General features: G+C 42.1%; 1 protein-coding gene across 5 annotated transcripts in view; it reads right to left on the minus strand.

Annotated features, from left to right (window-relative positions):
• MIGA1 (mitoguardin 1) overlaps positions 1-27,798 on the minus strand; it is a 68,855-nt gene that overhangs the window by 20,164 nt on the left and 20,893 nt on the right. For all 5 annotated transcript variants that reach the window (XM_084852172.1, XM_084852175.1, XM_084852174.1 and 2 more), the window contains exons 4-7: positions 27,160-27,293; positions 23,900-24,026; positions 22,959-23,095; positions 22,000-22,123 (exon numbers count right to left, since the gene is read on the minus strand). In XM_084852172.1, the coding sequence (XP_084708298.1) occupies positions 22,000-22,123; positions 22,959-23,095; positions 23,900-24,026; positions 27,160-27,293 (522 nt within the window). The remainder of the gene's footprint in view (positions 1-21,999; positions 22,124-22,958; positions 23,096-23,899; positions 24,027-27,159; positions 27,294-27,798) is intronic.

Below are 27,798 nucleotides of genomic sequence, written 5' to 3' on the forward strand. Positions count from 1 at the left end.
AGGCCTTCAGTTATGGAACTGGGGAGGGGGGGAAAGGGAGGCAAATCTATCGATTCCCCCTTCAACAGCTTCCCATATTATCCCCCCACTTTTCTAGAGGGTTCCGTAACCCTCTGGAGTAGAATTTTGGCTGATATGAGTGGCTACTGGGAAAAGGTAAATCAGCAAAAATTACCTTGCTCCCTTGCATGAGTGGCAATGCTCCATGAGCAAAAAAGCTCATCTTATGGATTTCAGGATCCACTCACACCCCACCCTGTTTTGCTTTATACAGTCCACAGCAACCATGTACCCAGCACTGCTGAAATCATTCAACAGAGCTGGCCCAAGAGCTTTTGCTATCTGAGGCAAAAGGGCAAGATGGCATCCCCTGTTCCATGTACAGAAGCCAACTGGACTGCCGCTTGAACTTTACTTCAACACTGACAATGGGACAACATCCTCCACCACAACTGAGTTCAGATGGTGGCACAGGCAGGTTAAGGCACACTGTGCAGGCTGGCCACCCCTCAGTTCCTACTGCTGCCCACCTGAGCCACAAATGGTCCACCATATTTGCTCCAGTATGCCGCATGCTTGCTCCAGGACCATCTTTAGAGCTTTAAAAGATAAGGTCCCCGAACTGTGTTCATAACTGCGCTATTAGGCACAAGTGCAAATGTTTCAAAAGTGGCAAGATGTGTTCCATACAACCTATTCCAGTTAGTAATGTAACCACTGTGTTTTGTACTAACTGAATTGCAGAACCTTTTCACTGGTCGTTGCCTCCCCCAACCACCCCCAATCAAATGCCTTATATAAGTTTACAATTAAGGAATTGTAACTGTTGAACTATTGACAAAATAGCCTCGTTAGCTCCTCACAAATATCGCATTTCTAGAAGAATGTTTACTTTTAAACTTCATATGAAAATTAATGACAGAATAAAATCATCCAAGAGGAGGGTGGGGAAATGGTCTCATGCAGCAGAGCAAGACGCCAAATGCAAAAGGCAAACGAAAAAAAGAGTCCAAGGAAATGGTCTCTCTCTGCTTTCTGGAAGTGGTCTTTGGCAAATCGCTGTCCCCATTTTTGCCTTTAAAAAAATGTGAGTGTAAATTGGTTATGTTTTCAGGGTTCAATGCTCTACTCCAGCTTGGCAACCCTAACCTGGTATCCTCCAGACATTTTGGACTCCAGTTCCGATCAGACCCAGAGAGTATGGCTGAAGATCAAGGATGATGGGAGCTGTAGTCCTGGAAGTCCCCAGGTCAGAGAAGGCTGCTTTACTCAAGCTCTCTGGAAGTTAAACCTCCAAGTGATGTGGATGGATACATCTTGCTTCAAGAACATATTCTTGTAAATGGATGCACAAGAACACTACTGCACAATACTGCTTGTGCATGAATACGAAGGGGCAACACAGTGCACAGCCTATCATTTCCCATGCTGGTGAGGATCATGTTGTTTTTCATAAATTCTTGGCTTTTAAAAACAGAGCAGAGCACGTTATTACAGAATAAATACAACATAAAACAGACGAAGAATAGCCTTTAGCAGTGTGTAGGAGGGTGCTGGCTCAGACAGTAATATTTACAATGAGAATAAAAGCATTATAAGCAGATAATGTTGTAGGGTATGAAACCTTGACTTGCTGAGGGATCTTTCCCATTACCAAAAAACAGAGCTTCTGTTTTCCAATGCCTGGCCATCATCATATTGACCAACACTGAATGTTATATAACTAAGGCTGCAATCCTGTACTTACTTACCTGGGAGCAAGCCTCACTGACTTACTCAATGGGACTTGAGTAGACATATAGAATTGCACAGTAAGTCTTTAAAATTAGTACACTATTTTTGTTTTTTTAATCAAAAACATCAAGCAAGACTAACTCAGAATCTGTACCAACTTGGTACTAATTCTAGCAGCTGTTTTGAAGCTTTAAGATCTATGAAAAACTTTAGTGCTGTTTTGCTATATTGATTTTATTCTCTGTTGCTGATTTTATGCAGTATTTGATTTTATAGTTTTATTTTTATATTTAATTGTTTTTCCTTTTATTATAAACTGCTCAGAGAACTTCCATTTGTGGCAGCAGATATAAACAAAGCATCCTTCCACAATGGAGAGACCTTCAGCCCATTCCACCACATGTGATAGAATTTCACCTGCTGTGGAACATTCCAGGTTGCTGTGAAAGTCGGGTAGTCTAGACAGAGAAACACTACACACTAGGCAGAACTCTCCTGTTGAAGAACTACATGATATGTAGATTAAAACTACAAGGTTTTAACCAGGTCCTGGACTTTCTTATTGTTGATGGTTTAAAATTGTTTAGATATATATGTGTGTACATTTGTGTGCGCATGTACACACTGTCTGTTTATATGTAAATGGCTTTATACTAAGTATATTATTGTATTTTTAAGGGGTTTAACCTTTGAAAACTGCCCAGAGGGCTTCAGCTATCGGGCGGTATAGAAATGAAATATGACAGCAGCAACATACATCATCACCTCACCGAGCATTTCAAGTGGTCCCTGTATGAACTTTACAATCGTGGCTGCTCACTTTTGGAATGCCTTCCCCATGGATGCTCACCAGGAGCCTTCATTACTATCATTTAGGCACCAGGCAAAAACATTTTAAGAACTGCTTTTAAGAACTGCTAATGTTAGCATTTTTTAACTTAAACAGCGAAATCAAAACTGCTCTATCTGAATGATCCGTTGCTGTTTTAGGGTCAAATCCAATGATATGCTACCAAAACTGTTTCCATCAGCAGAACACCATTAGATTGAACCGTTAACTTTTTATGTTAGTTTGTATGGAGTACTATCTGATACTGCCAGTGCGCTAGTGGGAATGACGGCTAGCACAACGGGAAATAGCACTTACTAGCACAACCAGAAACTACCTGGAACTACTGCTTCCTGAATGGAACAAGTCAGCAGAAGTTGCAGAAGGCACCTCTGCTGACTTGTCCCATTCCAGAAGTGATAGTTTTGGATAGCTTCTTGGGTTGAACTACCAAGCCCTACTTTACTTTTGCACTAGAGGTTGTTCCTACTAATGCAGTATGTTTAGAGCTGGCAAATTGCCAGCACTGGATACTGTCCATATTTTTCTTTTCTTTTATTTAAAAATAACTACTACCACCTACTGCTAACTACTTTATTAGCTGTCCAGGGAGAATACATTTATGGTTGAGATTTATACAAAGGTGTCTACCTCATTCATACCAATTGCCATCTCCAAACATTTCTAGTATGCACTATTTTTAGTTCCCTGTTACAAACAGTACCACAGAACTATAAAATGTCTACCAGTCACACAGCCTACTTCCTATTCACATTCAGACAAATCATACACCAGTTGCATTCATTTCTGGTAAATTTCCAACTTTTTATAGACCAGGGAGAAATGGTAGACTTTCAAATCTTGATGTGGGGACCTCTCTAAAGAGAACTGTAGATCTCAGTTAACGAAAGAGGTGGTATATGCATCTTTGTTTCTACATGACATCTTTCAATTTTATTCTTAAGTAAAAAATTGTTTTCAGTAGCAACCATAACGTTGGATAGTCTAGCCCATTATTTTCCAAATTAGATGTCTTCTCCAGTTTTCCACTATGGCACAACTGTTCAAGAGAGCTGTAAAACCTAGCTAGGAAAAGAGTTCACTGTGTGAATTACAGAAGAGTGGCAAACTTTTGGCACTGTTCAAACCACAGATCGTCCAAAGAAGAAAAAAGAGAGGAGGTAATGAATATTATAAGGCATCTACAATTGTAATCTCTTATTTACAAGAATTCCTTTATCCAAAGGCATAATGACAAGTACTGTACAGGAAACACATCGTTATAGAATCATTTTCTCTAGATGCACACATCTTCTAATGTATACTGTACAAATGTTTAGGGGAGCTTTAGACAGGAGACACCAGCACAATGAAAGCTCTAGGAATGCACAGCTGCTTGATCCACCCAGCCACCCTAGGCAGCCAGTCCCAGATTCTCATGAAGTCCAGGGCCTCACAGCCTAATATGCTCGTTACCCTATAAGCTTTCAACATACTTATTTTAGAATCCATAGTTCTTTCATATCTCCTCTTGCTTTCAAGTGTTGTTGGATTTTCTAAGGTTGAGTCTTTACTCTCTTGGCAAAGAAGCACACATTTTGAAGATTGGAAAATAATTTTAAAAATGGAATTATTTACATGTTAGCAGGAAAACAGCCTTGTGGCTCTAGCTTTAAGACATGACTACTGATTTTTTAATTTTAAAGAAACCCAGCAATGATCGAAGAATTAAATCACAAATCTACAAAAAGGTACTCTAACATTTGTGAAGGATTGTGATTCAAGTATTTTTGTCTATCCTGATTTATTCAGATTGGAAACTGACTGTTCGCCTATGAAGTAGTAAATCAGATACTTCAGTTAATGGTTTCTGAGGATTTACAAACTACTTTTTTTAGCTTAAAACCCCCACAATGTTATCACACATCACAATTTTACAAACACAGGACTATAACAAAAGCCGCATGATGAATAATACATTTAGAATGCAATGCTAAGGCTGGCCTTCGGGCTGTTAGATGCAGCATAAGTGCTGCTCTGATGGCAGGTGGGAGTCCATCTGGCAGGATGACACTTATGCCCCTCCAGGACACTGTGGTAAAGCTCCATGGGCATAGGTGACCCACTGGTGGTATTATGCTAGTGGGGGTGGGGTGGGGTGTTTTGGGGGTGGCTGAAAATCTGCAGGACCCTAAGCCCCTTGCTTCCCCACCCTGGGACACACTACCAAAAGAATCCCTGAACTATGGTAGTCCAGGGGTTGGGGTAGTTAATTCCCTCTCTCTGACCAAAATGAGAGGGGAGAAAAAAGACAGAAGGGCAATCTGACGTTACACGTCTTTATATGTATAATCTGTAAATATAGTAATCTGTTCCTATTATGAGTCCATGGTTATGATTAGTATTCCTGTTATATCTCGATGTTTTATGGAGAGTATGTCTATGGTGAGAGGTGATTAGCAGGAAGAATAGCAGATTTGCATAGGTGTGATGGTTGGCTGAGTGAGTGAAGGGAGGGTGAAGTGTGTGTGCTATATAGAATTGTTCTGTGTTGAGAGAGTCAGCTAGAGGTAATGAGGGATACGATCAGAGATAGACATAGCGAGGGATAAGATCAGAGATAGAGATAGGTTTGAGCAGTAGTGCAGTGGCAAATTCAGAAGTGCAGGGTCCCTTCGTGACAGTCACAGCCACGCCCCCTTCTAAGAGTATACAACCTTATAAGTTATACAGCCTTCAACTGGGATCCAAAAACAGTGCAGCTGAGAGTAAGGCAAGGATATTTCAATTAGATGTCTGAGAAAAAAAATGCAGGGGTGTTAAAATCTTTTTCACCCGCTCACTCACTCAAACACGAACATTTTAGGTTTTCAAAATATGATACTCCATGGAAGCTTCACCCTCTCAACTCAGCCCTCATGGACAGATCCCTTCTCATTTAAACAGCCCCCTTGCACACTCCCGTAGCTCCCCAACGTTACCCATTAGCCTTCTCTAAGCTCCTTTATTATATCTCCCCCCTCCCCCTCCAACAGAAACATCCACACACCCAGCTGGATTGAAACACACACACACACACACACACACACACACACACAGTGGTGCAGTGGTAAATTTGGAGATGCGGGAACTCATTGTGACAGTCCCCAAGAGCAGTCCAAAATTTCAGGCAGCTGTGTTGATCCATATCAACAAACCAGTTCTAGGAGTTTTCATCTCCACCAGGGGCACGTCTTTGGTAAAGCAAATAGGTCTTAATTGCCCATTCCGGACCAAGTCATCCCAAATACTTTGCATTCCAACATGGAACAATATATCATTGCTTGGAAAATCCATTCCCCCGACAGCTACAGTGAGGATCGCAGCTAAGTTCAGAGGGAACAGTGAATTCTGAGGGGGGTGGCAGATGACATCAAAGTCCCTGCTAATGAAGAAGTGCAGGGGCTGCGTCCCTGCGAGCCCTACCTCCACTACACCACTGGGTTTGAGCGATAGTTTAGATCAGAGTTAGGATTAGTGAGAGGCAGGATTTTAGGACTGAGACCTGAGAGAGAGAAAGGTCTGTGGGGATTTGGGAAGTGATTGTTTGAGAGTGTGATCTAGAGAACGGCTTATGAGAGAACATATATTGATAAAGCCATTAAGAGTTATCTGTTTATTATTCAACAACTTATTTGCTGTATTTAATAAAGTTTATTTGTGTAAATCCTATGCCTTCTGCTCTGGGCTATGTAAGGGGAAGATCTAAAGGGGAAGGTATAAAGTTATAAGTAAAGTCTGTGTGTCCTTGCAGATAGAGGACTAAGTAAAGGGTTGGACCTAAGACTTAAAGGTCCTGGTGGTACCGAAACCCAGTGTATGAGAGAAGGTGGTTCCTGCTGGGGGTGAGAAAAGCCTTAGAGAAGGGGAATTCTCCCTAGGAGAAGGCAGGAATGCCACAACCATCAACAACAAAAGTCAGAAAAAGCATTCCCCCCTCCCAGCAAACCATAAGATTACTCTGCCACAGATAAATAGCCTGATAAATAGCCAGCGTGATGTAATGGTTAGAGTGTTGGACTAGGAGCCTAGAGATCCGGGTTCTAATCCCTATATTTGGTCATGAAGCTCACTGGGTGACTTTGGGCCAGTCACTGACTCTCAGCCTAACCTACCTCACAGGGTTGTTGTGCGGATAAAATGGAGAGGAGGAAGACTATGTAAGCTGCCTTGGGTTCCTTGCAAAAGGAAAACAGGTGGGATATAAATGTAATAAATACTATAATAAATGTGAAAAAATATCATAAACTGCAGCTCCTTAATCTTAATGCCATGATACATACCAATCTAATACCCTTTACAGTTATAATCAAAAAATGTTGCACCAACCAGATGCCTCTGACTGGATCAGAGGATGTTGGAAATTGAGTGTCAAAATACAGACATGTTTTCTGTGACAAATAATAACATAAGAGTTCAGTTCCATAGACTCGAATATTTGACTCTGGAAAGTGGCCAGCCAAATGCCTCTGGGGTACGCAAGCAGGTGAAGGCATTCAGAGGTGCGCTTCCTCGGTACGTGGAGGGTACACAAAAGCGTCATGGTAAATAGCCAGTGAGAGACCTCTCCTCCAAGTATTGTCTAGACCTCATTTAGAGCCACCTGAAGCCTCATCTACACATGCAGAATGAGGCAGCAGAGTTCCGAGGCAGTAGAAATGGGCTGAGACTGAACCTGTTCAGATAGCAAGTGGTTAATCGCATTTCTGAACACTTTTCACTGTTAAAACCTACCTGCAAACAGAAAGCCAGCATCAGATACCTAGGGGCGGGGCTGTAGCTCAGTGGAAGAGCGCATGCTTTGCATGCAGAAGGTCCCAGGTTTCGGTTTCCGGCATCTCCAGGTAGGGTTAGAAAAGAATCCTGCCTGAAACCCTGGACAGCTGCTGCCAATCAGGCTGCCAATACTGGGCTAGCTGGACCAACGTTCTGACTCAGTATAAAGCAGCTTCCTGTGTTCCTATAAGGCAAAGTGTCTTGGAGAGAGGGGTGGGGCAGGCAGAGTAGAAAATCAGCATCAGGCAAAGTGTCTTGGAGAGTCAGGAGCAGAGTAGAATGAGGGGCCTTTTGGTTTCCTATAGACAACCGGCATAAGTATTCACCCTGCTCCCAAGCCTTGCAGTCAATAGGGACACTGCGGCAGAGAGACTCCCCGAACTCCGTTCGGCCCAGCCCCATGGCGACAGGTGCACTGCTCTTGCTTTCAGGTCCATTGTGCCTCCTCCTCCTCCTTGCCCTCTGCAGAAGAAGCCACTTTGGAGTCCCACCAGGATTTATTTATTTATTTATTATTGCATTTACACCCTGCCTTTTTTCCTCTTGCAAGGAACCCAAGGCGGCTTACATAATCCTCCTCCTCTCCATTTTATCCTCACAACAACAACCCTGTGAGGTAGGTTGGGCTGAGAGTCTGTGACTGGCCCAAAGTCACCCAGTGAGCTTCCATGGCCGAGTGGGGACTAGAACCCGGATCTCCCAGCTCCCAGTCCAACACTCTTGCCACTACACCATATTGGCTCTCCCATCATATGGGATCATATGGGATGCATCTTTCCGTCATATTGGGAGGGCTGGGGGTCCCTATCCTCCTCAAAAACCCCTCTCTGTTACAAGCTCTCTGTATCCAGGAATGCCATTGCCTTTTTCAAGAAGCATCCTCGAAAACAACACTTGAACAAGCTCTGCTATCTTCTCTCTTTGCAGCCATTATTACAACCCAAACAGCGAGCCAGGTCACGGCTTCCAGCCCACCTGTTCCCAGAAGCCAGCATGCTCTTTGGCACAACAGTGCTCTGGGCAGGATGCCAGGCCATTCCCAATCCTTTCCAGACTACGCTGACAGCTCATGTCGCCCACTGCCTGCTACCTCCTGGACTAAAGAGAAGTGTTGGGGCTCTGTGAAAGGGCCGATCAGGGGAGAAGAAAGATGGAAGAGAAATCTGCTTTATGTAATGTAAGAAAAGCCCTGCTGAATCAGAAGACAGGGTACATCTAGTCCAGCATTATGTTTCCTACAGTAGCTAACTAGCTAAAAGCAGCACATGAAAGCAAAAGCCCAGCCTTCTCTCACTGTTGTTCCCCAGCAACGGGTACTAAGCAGCATATTGCCTCTAAGCCTGTAGGACACATAAAGCCATTATGACGGGTCGCCCCTGACAGACCTAACCTTCATGAATTTACTTCATTACAAGGTCAGCCAGCTTTCGTGTCATTTGTCATGCTAGGCACACGTAAAAAGATTCAGTGATGATCAGTCACAATCATGTAATTAAAAAAACACCTGAGGAAGTGAAAACAAAATGGAGCAACGAAGACACAGTAATTAGTATTTCCTTCTCTATGCTTCACAGAGCGTGAATAAAATTAGAGAGACTTTCATTCACATTCTTCACATTTGAAGGACAGCAGGACAAGTAAATTCCACATGCTTCATGACTGAGAAAGGGAGAGGGGAGTGAATACTTGTTTTGGCTTACCATGCCAAAACAAGTATTAGTCTAAAAACTGATTTAGAGGCTGACACAACAGAAAGCATACTGTGTGTACAGCATATGTTCTATGCACACAATTATTTTCTGAGATATTTCTCCTTAGCAATTGCCTAGAGAAGGCCTCCAACCTCTATTAAATTTGAAAAGCTGTTTGGGGGATTTGATGCAACTTCTAAAAGAAAGGGAGAGGGGGAAATAAATGCCCCTCCCCACCACCGCCATTTCTCTTTATACTGCTCTTGTGCTAATTCTTCAGTATCTATTGAGGGAAGTTGCCAAGAGGAAATCCTGATCGAAAAATGCAGATGCACATGCTTTGTGCTGCACATGCACCCTTCAGATCCACAGACAGAAAAACTAGAATATATTATGGGTTTGGTCACTCAAATGTCATTTTGGGGGTCCCTTACAGCCCAGTGCCTATGACTGCAAAGTGATTCAGGATCCCTTCCAACTATGTAACCCTTGAAACTGAGATTTCTGTGAACGATGCTATTGGTTTGAGTGCCTTGAGACAATATTTCATAAGGCCTTAAAAGGGCATTTAATAGACAGTAACTTTCTGGTGATGTGTTTCAATGGGACCCAAGAAGACATAGGTGATGGGAGGAGATTAGTCATTTTTTTTTTCCCACCATCCCACTAGACAAGGGGAGGGGGCGAGTGAGATCTGTATGTGAAGCAGGAAGTCAGTCTGTGGTAGGACTGGATCTAAAATGGTAGCTGACTTTGCTTTCCGCAGGAAAACCTATGACAATTGACATCTGATGGGGAACAGGAATCTGTTGAATTGCTAATGCTGTGAACCCTCATCTTATGCTCAGTCTGGTGTGTGTGTGTGTGTATATAAATAAACCTTATATCATAGAAATGCCATAAGTGTCCAGTAACTTCCTAAGGAAACTAAATCCTGGGCAAGCCATGGAGCCCCTGAAACTTCTCACAGCTCGGAAGTGGGGTGTATGCATGTAACAATATTGATGCATTCATTGGTGTATGGGAGTACCACCACTCAAACCTGTAAACTAGCCAACAGTATTGGAAACATGATTGTATTTATTTATTTACGATATTTCTATACTGCCCAATAGCCAAAGCTCTCTGGGCGGTTCACAAAAATTAAAAATTCACAAAGTACAACATAAAACAATATAAAATATAAATGCTTAAAACTGGAGCATAAAAGTACAACCAGAATAAACCTAGATTCAGAAAAAAAACTAGATTCTACAGTAAATTTCATACCCCCCACTACCACCTGAACAGCTTCTCTGGAGAACCAGGTGGCACTCCTGAGCAATACAGGATGGGGGCATAGGGGCCATTGCCCCCAAATCAGGCTTGGATTATTAATTAAGTTCATATAACGAAGTCCACAGAAAGGAAGTTTCCTAGCATCCAACCTCATCTCAGATGGTTTATTCAGAAGAGTCCTTTTCAGACAGGGTGTGTGTGTGCAAGTGGCTTCAGGGAGGAGGAGAGGGCAGGAAACTTCCCTTCTGTGAACTTCCTTATCTTATTCATGCCATGATACTTTTATATTGATAAGACCACACTGATAATAATTGAAGAGAGGAGTGTTGTAATTTCATTACTCTCAACAGCTCAAGGGATAGCAGAGATACAATGGACTACAAGTGCATCCAATATTTTTTGAGGGATAAAAAATATGCCTCGATGCTGATTATATTATTTGAAAATGTTGACATTTTCCTTTCTCCCTTCTCCATTGATACAACCTGTTTTCTAACACACAGTGGGCTCAAAAACAAACATACAAACAAACAAACTCGCCTATTAGAAAAAAAGCAGACTTGCAAATCGGTCCTCTGTTTTAAAATCAGTGGTAAACTTGGATTGCAGGTTTAATAGTTGCTATTTCTTTCCTAACATGTCATAATTTTGGAGATAGGAAGAGATGGAAAAATGCATGACACACACTCATTCCAACTATGTTACTGCAAGATTAGCACTTGGATAAACAAACATTTCATTCACTCTCAGGTTCAGGCAGAGAGTCAAGAACGAAAATATATTTTTAAAAGCTTGTTTGCACCCATTTGTTTAGTCTACCCCATTAAGACTCCACTAACTACTTCCTCTTGGCAACTGAATTTGGATCTTGCAACAGATAAGTATAAACAGATGTAGCTCTTATTTTGTAATCTAACTTCTCCCTGTCTGCAAGCCTTCCCTCTCAACTACTGGCTAGCTCTTCTGATGTCACAGAATGTTCATTAACATTCTACTAACAGCAGTGGAGGAAACACCAGTACCAGAGCGTTGAAACAATCAGCACAGCCACTGGTGAGGCAACTTGATTGGGCCTCGGGGGAAATCTTAGATGCAATGTATGTATGCTATGGGAGAAGCTGGTCACAAGGTGCTGTGGACTATGGAGGTTAAGCAGTATCATTTGGTGCCTCCAAAAATATGGGGCGTGCCAAGTGAGGTGAACTGCCAATATGAGTTGACAGTTCACCTCACGTCTACTTCGATGTTATTTCAGTGCAGGTAAATTCCCCAGACTTTTTCTTAATTGTGCTTTGTGTGTGTTTTTAACTTAAAATTGTGATTTTTAAATAACTGATTGTACTATAGATTTCTTAGTTTAATGTGATCGCAACTGTGCTGAAGGTGTGGGGTACATGTAGTTAAGCACCCCCTTACTTCACAACATTACTCCAGATTGCAGCCTCCCCTTAACAAACCATTAGTTTAAAAATAGATTGCAGCTTCCTATAGCTGCTTTTTATTTCATTTTGTTTTTAATTGATGGATGTCTACCTTGTAATGTCTTGTTTGAGGCCAATTAGCAATAGTTCCTGTTCAACCATTATTCATAGATCCGTTTACTAATTACTGTAACTTACCTATGAAAGCAGCTAATATGTTGATCATCCCATTTATCTGAGAGTCTAATAAATTCAAATGTCATCTGGCTTATACACTGACTTGGGTTTTGTAAAAAAATAACTATCAAGACGAACATTTGTGGCTCCATAACATTCAAGATCAACCAAGACAGTTTTCAACGTAATTAATTTCTTTCTTCCTTTAAGGTTCAAAAAACATAACTTCTCTAAAGAAGAATCAGCTCTATTTTAAAAACTAGCCAAGTTAGCTTTGAAGTCCACTCCTGGATATTTCAAAACTTGGTCTGCCCATTAGAAGTTTAACAACATATAGCCTTCAGGTATTTTATAGGAACCTGAACATGACCTCACTCCCTGCCCAAGTTTAAAATTATCAGTTTATGGTAGTGCATCTATATGAAGGTTCTAGGGCCATGTTTCCATGAAAACTGTAGCAGCTAATGGAGGAGTACTGGATTTTTTAAAAAAGGAATTGGATTTGCTGTGAGGAGGGCTCCACGAGCAGATTCTCCGGACCAGTAAAAACCGCTTCACAGAACACACTTCCTGGTGGGGGTTGGAATGAACATCATCTGACTGGTAGGGGCTGCTCAACCAATAAGAGAGGCTTCCCCCCTCTCCCCCCTCTCCCCTGAAAATCCAGATGCACCTGCATTTCAGGAGCAAGACTCATTGAGCACAATGGGAGTTACTTCACATATGCTTGTGCTGGGGGAGAACACAAAGACAGAAACCAGCCCCCATTTTAACCTGCAGGACCTCATTGACCACAATGGGAGTTACTTCTGAGGAGACACAAATGGATTTGTTGTGGGAAAGAGACAGAAGCCAGCCCCCATTTTAATCCACAGGATCTCTATAAGGAAGCTGTGAAGTAGTTACTTCCTAAGGCAATGAATTGGAGCCTAAAGATCACGCTTGATCGCACTTATGGAATTGAGCTTTAAAATGTGCCATGTCAATTGATGGGGTTCTCTGTAATTTCTGTGGTCATTCAGAGGGCAAGCCTCACTCAGCACAATGAGAAGAAACGCCCCTTCACTGGGGTCATGGTGGATGGCACACCCCCAGGGAGGCCTAGCATACCCAAGCTAAGTGCGGGGGTTGGGGCATACAACAACTATACTGGGGAGAACCCGACTTAAGGAAAAGAATCGGACTTTAAGCAGGCTCAGGAAATCTGGTTTTCCCTGATAAGCTCCGGGGTGGCTGCTGGATGGCCACGACATCATCTATCCCTAACGACCTCACCACTCAGCCAGTTCAGAGTGAATTGCTGGTAGAAACACCCCCTAGGATGCTTACAAGTATGCAGATAGGAATTGTACATAACTGTGCAAGACTTCAGCCAAGGTGACAAACTGGTATGCTCCTAGGGGCCCTTTAATCCCCAGAACTCCATTTGAAGTTCCTATGGGTTTAAGGACCAGCTTGTCATTACAGCACAAGAAACTGCTATTTGAGGCTGGAGAAAAGCTAGAAGCTCCATGGGTGCAAGGAACTAATCGAACGTTTTTTCTAGTTTGCGACTGTATTACAATCTATGACCCCAGCCACAGAACGGCATTTGGTGCACCCTAAAACATGTATAAAGAATAGGTAGCCATAAAATGCAAGGTTTGGCATTCTGAAGTTATGCTATCATATTACGAAAATATGCTGACTGGAGTAGATTTTAGGAGTGCAAAAGGCTTGACTGAGAAGGGTTTAAGGATTTTTCATTCGAAATAGAAACAGTGCAAATCACTCAATGCTCACCATGTTTTTGCTTTATCATTTATGTCCAACAACAATATTTACAACAACCTGAATATCACACTGTGAGGAAAACATTTATGGGACTGCAGTTTTAGGCTATGACTATGGCATATTTCAATGGCAGATATGGCAGATATGTAACATAATTAGTATCTACTGTATGTCGTCCTTGTACAAGATACTTAGGACACAATCCATGCTGGCTGGGGCATGCTGGGAGTTGTAGGCCTTTTCTCTGTCTAAATATGCATAGGATTGCGCCCTTAGAGAAACATTTCTGTCAGGTCTTTATCACAGGGTTTTACAGGGTTCATGGACTGACAGGATTTGCAACTTGTTGTCTAAGCAGGACAAATATGTAACCTATACAAAAAAAAAATTATACAAAAAATATTATTCACCATAGCAGCCAAACCAATTAGAAGCAGCTGCATGTAGCGTTGACAACTTTATGACATTAAAGAAGTTCTGGACATTCTCTGGTACTGAGTGTTAGTGTTACAGGGACTGAAATTTATGTTAACAAGCAGTGTGCTTAATTATTCATAAAATGTTGTGAATATGTTTGCTGTGATGGCCAATGGTTTTAAGGGAATAGATATAGCTAATTAACTTGTCCTTTGGCGCACAAAAGGACAAGGGGGAAAAAACCCTGCTGCTATGGGGAAAAAAATCTTTGGCATAGAACCCATCCTATTTCCTGCTCAGGAGACAGAGCTGATCTAGGAGAATTGGTCTCCCAAGATGACTGACAGACCAATTCTGAGTAATGGCCCACAAATTTGGGAAGCGCTGGCACCTAGCCAAAACTTGCGCTTGTCACAGCTTTGCCCACCCTGCAGAGAGAGGAGCAGGGCCTTGTTTCATGTCTAGTGGTGTAGCACAGGGGAGCATAGCCCCAGGACCTTTTTCAGAGCAGGAGCCACAGCATAATCTTCTGAAGCACCACCTTTGCTCTGGCCAATGAATGAGGTGACAACAAGGCTTTCAACTTTTACTATTGGTTGTGACAGATCAGCATAGCAGAAATCAGAAAATGAGGAAAATAATCATGCAGAGGCTGGATACTTTCGTTCCTTTGATGGCGTTCCTACGCTGTGCTAGCAGTTTAAAATGGCAGTTTGCAAGACTGTTTGCATGTCTCATTAAAAGCTAAAGGTTCCATTTCTGCTTTTGTTAAGCTCACTGTGTTTTACAAGATGAGCCCATGCAGTCAGAGGTAAGCACCACTGAGATCAATGGAGCTTATGTCCAGGTAATTATGCATAGGATTGCAGGCATGTCTCGTAAACGTAATTGTATGATTTTTGTTAATTGTTTGTTTGTTTTAGATGTCTGTGTTTAATGATGCTGTCTTTAACCAGAGTGTTAGCTGCTTTGAGTATGAACAACACAGAGGCAGGCTCTCTCCTCCCACCCCCACTCCACCTCCTAGGACGTGACTATTTGTCTTAGGGGCGTAGTTATGTAAGCTGTCATGATGACTGCCTGCACTTCAAAAATTTACCACTACACCACTGTGCATGTTATACTGTGTTCAAGGCTCAACATAACTAGGGGGGAGAATTCCCTGCCCTCCTCCCAGTTTACCTGCTGGAGAGGGGCAGCGAGCACTCATCCTTGTCACAATGAGCCTCAGTGAGACTCAGAAAGCAGTTGGAAATGCCTCACACTTTCCTGAGTGTTTTCAAGGTTTCAGTGTGACATTCAAGGAGAGCTAATATAAGGAGAACCTGTGCCCTTCTCTACATTTGGGAGTACTGCAAGGGTTCTCCTTTTATGGATTGCTTCTGATCTGAGCCAGTGGAAGAAGAATCGTGTCTTGCAAAACAGGGCCCTCCTGGCACTAACCAGGAACTGCAGAGAAAGAAGAGGTAGATATCTCTCTTGGGTGTTCTTTGGGGTGGGGGTGGGGGACTACCCTTTGGTTCCCTGACTATCCAGGAATTCCCAAGCTAAAAGCAGTTTGCAATGGAATTTTGAAATACACAATAGAAAGCAATACAGTAAATTAAGAAACATGTTGGAAGAACGGAGCTCTGAACTGCAGCCTATATGCAGATACATAAAGCAAGCAATAAAATTACCCACTTAAATACATTTGATTTGAGAGCATGTAAACATTTCAGATGCAAAAGATAATTTTGTAGTTTCTTTCAAAAGAAACTTTGTAGCCCTTAATCTAATCTATTCTGGTTTTCTCCCTTCTTCTGCAAAGGGAACCATTCACAGGAAGTAAAGGATATTATAACTCCCCATTCTCTACCTGATCATGATGGGGGAGGCAGAGGACAAAGTGTCATCTTTCACATCCCAACTCATATACCTATCTTTAAGCTGTGACTAATGCCAATGACTGAAGCATATGGCTTCAGAGGGACTAAACATATGCTTTGGATAAAAGACCCAAATAAAACTTAAGTGTTAATAGAGTTCTAAATAACTGGCACATAAGGGTTCCGTCATTCATAGCTTGAGAATGGCAAAGTTACCTTATGGTATTGAGTCATTTGATGTTACTGTAACAAAAAGGGGGAGTCAATTTATGTCATAACTTATTTCTGCACATTAGAAGCTATTCCAACATTGGGCAGTATCCAATACTGCCGCTGTGCTCCCACTGGTTCCACTGTGTTCACAGGACCCACTGCTTGCACAGCACAACAGTAATCCTAGAAATGAGCAGAAATGCTAGTTTCTGGATTGAGGCAGGTCAATAACCCCTCCTGCAGGGGGATAATTTCTTCTTGACTCTCTACACCTGGACTCACTGCTTCCCGCCCAAGACAGCAGCACCAACACCAGACAGCTGGAAAGACACTTTTACATCACATTCTCCAGGCATCTCTTAGCTAATCTACCACCAAGAGATGAGCCAGGAGCTCATTCAATCATGCCTGCAAAAGGGGAAGCTGCACTTCCTAGTATCAGATCTCTGGAAGCACATTTCCTGGAGTGGGGGGACCTACTTCCCCAGGGTCCTCCACAGGTCCCCAGCAGGATTACCAAAATGCTGAAAATAGGCTTTAATATCATGTTCCCCCAGTGTGCCTCTTAGCCACCCCATCACCAAGAGATGAGTTAATTGCTTTGCATTTGAATTGATACAATCTCTTCTAAGTCATGTTGGGGGTTATTTCATTGAAAGGCAGGGTATGACTCTTTTGAATAAGAATAATAAAATTGGTGCAAGAATTTCCTAGAACTCAGGACAGATTTTTTTCTTACTGCTAGGACTGAGCCCAAGAACACGTGAATTAATAGATTATATTTGACTATACATAAAGACATTTTCTTACTCATCAAGCAACCATAAACAGTCTTGTACAGCTCTCAAAATTAAAATCAAACTAACTTCTCCCTCAACTACAACAGCCAAAATAGAATGTGCAAATGTTTTAGAGTGCTAAGAAGAAGGGGAAAAAATACCACTATCCTCACTTTGGGCAGTATCTAACACTGCTGCTGTGCTCCTGCCATTTGCTGCACTAGCATGGGGTACAGAACTTCAGGCTTGGGGGCTGAATCCAGCCTTCTAGTCATCCCAACCCAGCCCTCCATGGTTCCTCAGAAGGCTGCGCTCTTTCCCCTGGTTCCACCCACTTTCCCCGACGAATTATAGTTTGGTGGTTTCCTGGCTTTTGTGCAGTTTGAATTTTTGGTATTTTGGTCCTGCCTCATTTGCCTTTGGCCACAACCACTATTGGAATGTGGCCTCTGAAGGCTTCTCCGAAATGGAATCCAGCCATCAGGCTGAAAGAGGTTCTGCACCTCTGCACTGGCGGGGCCCCCATGTCCGCAAAAGGAACTAGCACTTCTGACAGTCATCCTCAAAGTGAGTGGAACCCCTCATTTCTGGACTGGGACAGGTCAGCAGCGCTCCCTTCTATACTGAGCTTGATTGACCAATGGTCTGTAATAAGGTAACTCTGTACATTCATATATACGATTGTATGTTTAACATAGCTAGTACACCAGCCACAGAAATACGATGTCCCATGGTATGTCAGGCACAACCCACTAAAAATGAAAGTAGCTTTGTTTTTGTTTAGTTTACTTCAGAGAATGGGCTGCATCAAGTATTTGATGTGTTCATCCCTAGGAAAACAAATGTGGCCACCACAAAAACAAACACATAAAAAGTGATGTCGTTAATTGCAACATGCTCTTACTACATAATAAAAACCTGTCATATTTGAAGGAAAGTGGTGTGTGTGTGTATATATGGGGGGGGGAGTAGAAAGGCTGCTTTACTTAGGAGTTACTTAGCTCTTTTCATATTCTATTTATGTAATTATTTATTTAAAATATTTATTGGCTGCCTTTCAGGGCAGAAGCTCTCCCAAGGCGGCTTACAATACATACAAACAATTAAAATATTAAAAGTGATAAAAACAAAAACATTAAAAGCCAACAATAAAACCAACAATGATGTTAATAGCAGCAACAGCAACAATAGCAGTCATATCAATAGAAGGCCAAAGTAAAATAATATGTTTTCAAGGCCTTCTTAAAAGTCTGCAATGACCGAGCATTTAAGATATTAGATATTGTAATATCTTAAAACACTAAAAGTACTGATAAACATATAATTCATTCAAGGCTTTGAAAATGGTAGTACTTGACTGATTCTGCAGGAAAAAAAAATAAAAAAGGAAATTGATATCTAACAGCTGATATGCAGATGCACGCCAATAGCAACGTACAGCCACATGATTTCTAGCATCAGAGCTGATGTCCAAACCCCTTTCTGTATACTGACTGTAGCAGGTGTTGAAAAAATGTGCCAGAAAACTAACTAAATTTAAACTAGTGTGTCACCAGGAAGTACACCTCAATAGCCATCAAGAGTAAAAACTGGATTGCTAACCCCTGGTGGCATTCATATTTCAAAGTCATACATCAGTATTAGAATAAACAGGATGGACGTATTTCAGAGGAAAGAGAGTTTCTATTTATAATTTAAACATATAATCAATTATAAATATGGTATTGGTAGCAAGCTTGTCTATAGTGACAGTTGCAGAAGACATTGTCTGCCATTGACCTTAATACTACAAAACCTGGGACGTTTCAATTATGCTGGGCAGTTGCGATTATCTTAAAATGCACACTTTCCAGGAACTAATTGTGACCAATAAATCCGCTTGACAACAAGGAGAGCGCATAACCTAAGTTAACTCCCAGGGATGTATAATATATTGGTGGTTAGTTTCCTTATACCTGATATTCTGAATTTAACCATGAGATGCTGCCCCCTACTGCTCTTAAGTGGTTTGAAAGAGAAATAATATTTATTTGTTTATTTCATGGAATCTCAGAATCATGGGGTTGGAAAGGGCCTACAAGACCATCGAGTCCAACCCCCTGCTCAATGCAGGAAGCCTGATTCCCAGGCGGACTCCCATCCAGGCACTAACCAGGGCTGACCCTGCTTAGTTTCCGAGATCAGATGAGATCAGGTGCATTGTGACACTTATATACCACTATATATTATAACTGGTATGTATTTGCTCAACAACAACCATTTCTGAATTATTACTGTTTAGAACAGGGGTGGGAAACCTTTTTCAGCCCAAGGGCCAAATTCCATTTTGGAGAAGTTCTTGGGGCCCACATTCCAGTAGTAGGTAGGGCCAAAGGCAAAAGGAGTGAGGCCAGTAACACAAAAATGCCAGCATACTGTAGCTTAAAGCTCTCACTGCCAGTAGCTGAACCTTAGGAGAGGCATTTCAGTCTTTTAGAATGGGGAAAACTGCACAAAAGCCAGGAAATCAGCAAATGATCGGTGGTTGGAGGAAAGTAGAAAGGGCATGGCCTTCTGGGGACCCCATGGGGGCCCGGATTTGGCCCCCAGGCCTGAGGCTCCCCACCCCTGATTTAGAAGGATTTATATCCCACCCTCCAATCAAATTCCTATGGCAGTTATATATATTCATTAGTAGTAAACATGTATTTCTTAGTATTTCTATGGCACTTTAAGGGTGCAGTCCTATGGGAATAGTCGGCCGCCTGTGAACCCGGAGGTGACAGACTATCCAATGCAGGGTGGGTGGAGCATGGAGGGGATCTTCTCCTCTGTGCTTTGGTCGCCCCGCATTTGCAGCTAGATGGCTGATTTTGGTTGTCTAGCCTGGGCGCCTCAGAGGGAGAGAGGGAGAGAGAGAGAGAGAGAGAGAGAGAGAGTGTGTGTAGGCCGGATGGCGCATAGGAAGCATCGTAATGGCACTTCCACCAACCCCTGCCCCAGGAATGCCCCCTTTTCCCCTGCTCCATGCTGCTCTTATGAGTGCAGAGCCAGAGATTAACTGCGCCACCTATGAGGCAGCGGGGGAGGGGGCGGTAGCTTTCTGGGAACCAACCCTGGAGTGCTGGCTCTGAGCTTGGTTCCCAGAAAACGAAAAATCCTATCGTCGTCTAGCTGCTGTCTAGCACCATAGGACTGTGCCCTAAAGTGTTCAAAGTGCTCCACATAAATGCTCTCAATAAGCCTTGTAATATGCCTGTAAAGTAGGCCAATATCACCAGCCCTACATTGCCAATGGGGGTGGCGGTGAGGGGGGGAAGGGCTAAGTATCTTGTCTGAGACTACTTACTGAGCTAATAATCAAGTTGAGATCTGAAGTAGAACTTCCAGGCTCACAGCTTATAGTCTTACAACACACTAACTTTCACAAAAACATGTACTGCAGCAAACCAAACTGAAATACAAGAGCATGTAATCTCCTTAAGAGATTTTCTTTCTTTCCCAATTTCAAGGCTTTGTGCCTGGCCCAAGCAAAGTGAAACAATCTGAATATGAAGCTTACAGCGACACTCAGGGACAAACAATAATTTTATGAACATCCAAATACTAACCTCTATGTTTTTCTAGGCTCTAATCTAGGAATAGCTTCATACAATCTTCTTTTTACATACAACCGGGGTGTTGAACCTCTTTCAACTCAAGGGCCAAATTCAATTTAGGAGAAGCTCTCAGGGGCTGAATTCCAGTGTTAGGCGAGGCTGAAGGCAAAGGAGGTGTGGCCAAAATACAAAAAATACCAGCATATTTCACCTTAAAGCTCTTACTTCCAGTAACTACGCCTCAGGAGATGCGTGTCAACCTTTTAGAAGGGAAAAAATCACCACCAAACAATCAGCAGTTGGAGGAAAAGGGCAGGGGAAGGGGATGCAACCATCTGAGAAACCCTGGGGGGCTGGATTGGAACGCCAGGCAGGCTGGAGTTGGCCCATGGGCCGGAGTTTCAACACCCCCCTGTACTAAAGAATGGCACTATGCAAGCTCAGTCTTCTAAAGTCTGAGAAGAATAGACTTCAATTTGTGACACGCACAATGATTTGTTCAAATGGGCTATCACCAAGCCACTCCTGCTCCCGTAGTCACATGGAAGTACCTCCAAAATTAAATTTTGTAAAATGCCACTCAGTGTTGCAGGGAAATACAAACATTTTACCATGCTGCCTGTCTACTTAGGAGCAGGCAGAGTGCCAAGTCTAGCAAGCAACTTGCCCAGACCTGACTTATCAGAAGTAACTGTGTTAAGAATAACTTCAATCCCTTTCACATTTTTGGTGATTATTTTCAATAAGCCTATAGAAATGTATGCAGTACAGATTCCCTACAGGGAGATGGTATAAAAAGGGGATAGCAATATCCAGTCAAGCCACATCCTGCTTTACTAACTATGTACTGCACCATACAAAAGGATCTAACTCACTCATTTTATCCACCCTACTTTCACAGTGGACCAGTTGCTACTTTCCTAGCCAAATGCTAGAGCACCAAGAAAACCCATTGGGTATCAACCATTGGAACAGGAGCTCTTGAACAAAATTTAGTCTTAATAATGTCTCCACATGGAAAACAAATGTTATTACCTGCTTCTCGTGCTATCACTGCCTGTGGGAATTAGGCTGGCTCTGTAGATCAGGCCTTTTGTGCCAAGGAAGAAAATCAAAGTACAAGTAATTTCTTATCATTCAATTTCTCATCACCACCATCCCAGGTCCCTGCTATTCTTAAGAAGGACAATGTAGGTCAGCCTTCCCCAACTAGGTGCTCTCCTGATATTTAAGATTACAACTCCCACATTCCTGGCCATTGGCCATGAGTGCTGGGGCTGATAGGAGTTTAAGTCCAAAACATATGGAGGGCATCAAGTTGGGGAAAACTGGTGTAGGTTGACAAGATGCGGACTATCTCTACTACAAGTACAACTACTACAACAACAACATCAGGAGCAACAACAAGAACAATGGGAACACTCACCAATATCATTGGTGAAGGAAGCTGGGTCAGATGCCCCAAGGGAGGCTTCAAACTCTTCCTGAAGACGATAAGCTCTTTGGAGCAAGGATTCAAGCTTATGAATGAATTCGGCACTAATAATATCCTGTAAACAGAAGTTGCAGCACATAAATAGATTCTTTCACTAATATTTTAAACAGGTAATGGAATTTGTGTTATGTACAAAGGTCAACAAGAGTTACTTTGGCTATTCATTCTCTATACAGCACCGCATGCAAGAACAGCAGGAACTGAAACATTAAATACTGCAGTAACTAAGTGATTAAGAAGGGTAAACTTAGACCAGCATTTCCCAACCTGCTGCCTTCCAGATGTCTTGGGGCCATTAGCCATGCTGGCTGGGGATGATGGGAGTTGTAGTCCAGCACACCTGAAGGGCGCCAGGTTTGGGGAAGGCTGAGTTACTCTACAGCAGCATGTTTACTTTTAGAAGCTCTTCAGGAAAACTAAAAGGTGCAATCTTATCTACAGATGTACTTGGATCTCCACTGAACTCCATGGAACAGCTACATAAACATGTTTAGGATTAGGCAAAAAACCCCAACCCAACTTAAAAATACCCAGAATGCATATCTTTATGCAAAAAAATTATTCTGTGTAGGTTTACATTGCTGTCTCGAGCAGCAGAAGCACCATCATAACATAACCAGGATTAACCAGGGATTTGCAATAGATCATTTTGAGATGGTTTTATGGAAGTTATGATTCTATAGTAGTACAATGTCATTTGAATGTTGAAGAAGAAAACAATGAAGAACAATATGTAGTTGGGGAAGCAAGTGCTCAGACTACAGGTATGTAAGATTCTCTCTTGGATAATTGTCGCTTCTTCACTGGAAGCTAGAATACACTCCCCCCCCGCCCCCAAACTGTTCAAAGTGATTTTACGAAACACCAAACATGCACTGTCATTTACTCACCTCTACACTTTCTTCTGCAATAGCATCACCAGCTCCAAGTTTGATGGCACTACAGTTGGCTTCATCTTCAACTTGTCTGTTACGAAAGGTCAGCGCCTGCTCCCATCTCCGCAGTGCTTCTTCAAATAGTTCCATTCCTGAAATAAATGTTACAAAGGCACCAGCCTTGCATCAAATTTTCAGGTTGCCTTTCCTTGTATCATCTGTCTGGTCTCTCTTGCTTAAGCTATCTGGAGTCATTTACTTTGCAGGCACCTTTCTACAATGTACCTGTTCTCTACTTGCGGACACATTGGTCTGTACTGCATAGATAGAGGAGGAGCAATTGTGAGAGGGGGTTGGATTAGATGGCTTTTGATTCCTTCCAGTTAAATTGTTCTAAGTAGAACTATTCCATATTCTTTTAACATTCAGGGCAGTTTCCTATACTGCTGCTGAGCTCCCACTTTTTCTTTTGCACCAGCGTGAATAACCACTTGCACAATGGGGATTTTGTGGTTCTAAAAGTAACCCCAGACACTCTCATTTTCAGATCAGGACAGGTTAGCAGAGCTCCCTTCTGTGAGCTCCACATACCAAAGTGTGAATCCACAAAGTTTTAGATAAAGGTTTTATGATGATATTGGTTTACCTAACTTTTAGTATTTGTTGCCTGCATGAACCACATGTTCCTTTGTTTGCTACTGATCTCTGCCTACAACACGGGGTTAACACATGGAGAACTTTGCCTCGGGACTGAGGGATGTGCTACATGGCTTGTAATGGACTTGGACACCAGATACTTCTATCCTTTTAAACATGTGCTAAAGACGTGTGCCATCATGCCTTGGAAAAAAGGTGCTAGTTGTTCTTTTGCAATAACATACAATCCTTTGTTTTGATCTTAGAAACATTTTAAAATAATAACAAAAATTCTGTACATAAAAAGAACGCCCATTTACCCATCAAGTACAAGTTTTCTGGCGTAGTTACTGGAATGTTGACCAGCTTCATATCATCTTCATCTGGTTTGTCCCAGGCACTGGAATTGACACAAACACAGCTAGGACAGGATGTGACACTTTGGACCTAATTTAAAAAATGGAAAAGGTAAGCCAAGTGACTTGAAACGATATATCCCTAGCATCATAGCTTATCCTTTAGTCTGATGAACTAGTTAGTTCTGTCTAGAAGCAAAAATAACTGTCACTATACCCAAGTAGTGATATTTGCTTTATCTAGCAAAAACAAAACAAAACAAAACACAACATTCACACTTAAGCATTAATCATGACTATAATCTTGCAGACAATGACTTGGCCGGTCAATTCCAATAGACATAGTGCCCCCTCCTAATGTGCTCTTATCAAGAAAACCTCACAAGAGGATACTTAAGAGATGGCATCTCTTCTGCTACTATAGCTATTTGAATGTTAGAGTAGTAGGTTCCTGCTGAAGCAGAAGCTTCCTCCCAATAAGACATAAATTAGCTGTCTTACAAGAGTCTCCTGGGCTAAGGAGTTAGTCCAGCAATTCTAATATGCGGTCTTCATCAAGGAGAAGACAAGAAGTAACAGAAAACAGTGTCAGTGGAGCCCAAAAGGAGCTCCACTGCTATAGCTAATGGGCATCATAGCTTTTATCTCAAGTCATTGCACGTTGCATTTAGAATTCTTTAAATGCAGCCCTACAGATACTTACAGCTTGAGCCTAATGTGGTTTATACACAAGTATGTCCGACTGAGTTCAATGGCATTTATTCCCTATTAAAGAAAGCAGCCTTGCCTGGAAAAGGAACTGGGGCTTGCTTCTGCATAGTGTTTCAAGGGCAGAAAGTAACCAACTGAAAAACTCAGCGGAAACACAAGTATCTTCCATGCTGCTAAGGCACTGCTCCTCCACAGTCAGGCAGAAGCAGGTCTACTACTTGCACATGGCACTTACGGTGCAATCCTATGCATGTTTAGACAGAAAAAGGTCTTACAACTCCCGTGCTGGCTTGGGAATGCTGGGAGTTGTAGGACTTTTTTCTGTCTAAACATGCATAGGATTGCACCCTTAATATAACACTATATTTCCTACTGCACTGCCCATGCCCAAGGCAAAAGTGAACCTGGCGGTGCATTACTGTGCCAGCCACAGCAATCCTAATTTTAAAAAGGCTGAATGTTGGCTTTATTTTTAAAACTTTATTTTTCATTAGAAGATTTGTGTGTTTTTAAAGGTGAGCTACCTTTTAAAACCGTTTTTCTCCATTGTTTTAGTTCAGTATATGAGAGCAAATGAGAGAAACTTTTGTTTTATGGATGTTGGCCATATTAATTGATTTTAGAAGTTTTTACTGACAATCATATTGAAGAATAATTGTTCTAATTTAAGACAGTCATTTACAACAGGTGTTTGATGAGAACTGTTTAGCGTTCCTCCTTTTAAAGTTTTGTGTACAAGAGCCAAAGCCTACTAATTTGTTATGATGCTACTAGGTCACTGATGAAGACTTCTGTGTCAAAACGCATTTGGCTTCTGTTTTAACACAGAAATCTTTATCAGTGGTCAATAGCATCATAACAAACTAAGGGAGCAATCCTATGGCCACTAGACACTGTGCAGAGGGCCATAGGATATGCTCCTTTCCGGGAACTGACCTCAGAGCCTGCGCCAAAGCCTATTAATTTGTTATGATGCCATTAGGCCACTGATGAAGGCTTCTGAGTCAAAATGCATTTGGCTTCTGTTTTAACACAGTGGTCCAATAGCATCATAACAAACTAAGGGAGCAATCCTATGGCCACTAGACACTGTGTAGAGGGTCATAGGATATGCTCCTTTCCAGGAACCAACCTTAGAGCCCACGCTCCGAGGTCGGTTCCTGGAAATCTGACCTCCCCCCTCATCCACGCTGCCTCTGAGGCAGTGCAGAGAAGCCCTGTCCTCCGCACTCTCTTCCAAGCGCGGAGCAACTGAAAACAGGCAGGACTGGGGGCGTTCCGGGGCAGGGAGAGCGGAGTTGCGCGTACGACACATCCCATATGTCATATGGCAGCTTCCTCTCCCGGCACCCCCCCCCCAAAAAAAAACGGTTGTCTAGTGAGAAAGAGCAACGCAGGAGAGGCATGGAGGGAATGATTCCCTGTGCCTCTCCTGCCTTGCTTTGGATAGGTGGTCGCCTCTGAGGTTGGAGGCGGCCACCTATCTACTTAGGATTGTGCCCTAATAGACTTTGGCTCTTGTACGCAAAACTTTAAAAGGAGGAAGATGAAACAATTCTCTTCAATTTTTTGAAGAGTTTTGAAGGTTTTTTTATTATTTATTATTTTTATTATTATTATGGGCAGAAACTATATGTAACTGTTAGTTTATGTAATTAAAAGGTCCTGTACAGTTTTCTTTCTTTCTTTCTTTCTTTCTTTCTTTCTTTCATTCATTTTTCCTTAATTCCATTTCTGGTTTAATAGGTTTTTGTCAAGCAACATTCTGTGCCTTTTGTTTTTTGTACATTACAAACATACAGCAAATGCTGATTTGTGGAATTTTTGAAAAGGTCTCCATGGGCTCAAGACAATTAAAGAAGTGCAGCCAGGAAATGCACAACAAGCAATGCAGAAAGGCAGGACTTCACCAGCTGCCTCATGGACAACTTCTCTGCTAGGTGAATCAATAGCACTTTGCCAGCCCACGTACGAAAGGCTCGTGTTCCTATTGCATTCAAGGTCTGAAGAATTATCACAATCTAAGTCTTTAAAATGATGGCAGGACAGAAAACACTAGAACGCAATGGTTTGACAGTAATGTTGTCCAAATTCTCCAGAAAACCTGAGTGAGGAACAATATCAGTTCCGTAGAAAAAGGGGCTCATATGGAACTTCCACACTGGACAGTCATGAGAAAGTGGGTTCATAGAATAGTAGTAGGGTTGGAAGGGGCCTACAAGGCCATCGAGTCCAACCCCCATCCAATGGGGCATCCAATGTTGCATCCAATGGTGGTGATTCCACTATCAGAATATTGTGCTAGGAGAAACCAAATACTGAATTAGGTGCAAGGGGAGAATCCAATTAAAGATCTACTTGCACAATCAGTTGCAGATCGTAGGGTTACAAAGTGATCTGCTAGTGCTTGCACCATGGCTGACAGTATATTGGATTTAAGTGAGTATGTGGCAAAACACAATTTGGTTTCTTTACAACATACATGATGACAATCCTCAGTTGACTGCACTTACCGAGGCCAAACTCTGTACTGAACCTGAATATTTACTGAAGAGACCGCCATTTGCATTGATATAGGATTTTTCTTTTTCTTTGGCTGAACTCAATGAAAGGGTTAGGTTTTGTCTGCTGCTGGAACAACTGGAACCTGAAGAAGAAGGTAAGTTATTAACAGCACTGTCCTAAACACATCTACTTAGAACTAAGATCTATTGATACCAATGACACTTGCATGGCCACAAAAATCTTTTAACCAAAGACTACCAAAATTTTCTGTTGTGTTGCAACAACAAACATTTTAAGATGGCAGAAGGACTTTCAATAAAGTCTTTGAATTATTGTCAGTTTAAGAATAATTTTATGGGCTATAATGCTTCTAATGCAATACAAACGATGATGACATTCTAAGTATGTAAGCTGTGACTGACATAAGTTTTCATCTATTGTTTCCTATCTGGAGGGGTAGTAGGGAGGTCATATGTCCTCTTTTTTTCTTTTTTCTTTTTTACAGAGGACAGTCCCCTATATGAAGGGCTGCCAGAGGACTGTCTTCTATTTGAAAGTGTCCTCTGTTTGAAGGACTGTCTAATCCAAGTCCAATATAAAGATAAAGAACCAGAAGAACTGTTGCCTATCACCAGTTAGCACCTGGA

This window comes from Heloderma suspectum, chromosome 4 (genome assembly GCF_057233095.1).
Source record: "Heloderma suspectum isolate Gila_16-S chromosome 4, 16-S_ref, whole genome shotgun sequence".
In the NCBI taxonomy this organism is placed as follows: Eukaryota; Metazoa; Chordata; class Lepidosauria; order Squamata; family Helodermatidae; genus Heloderma; species Heloderma suspectum.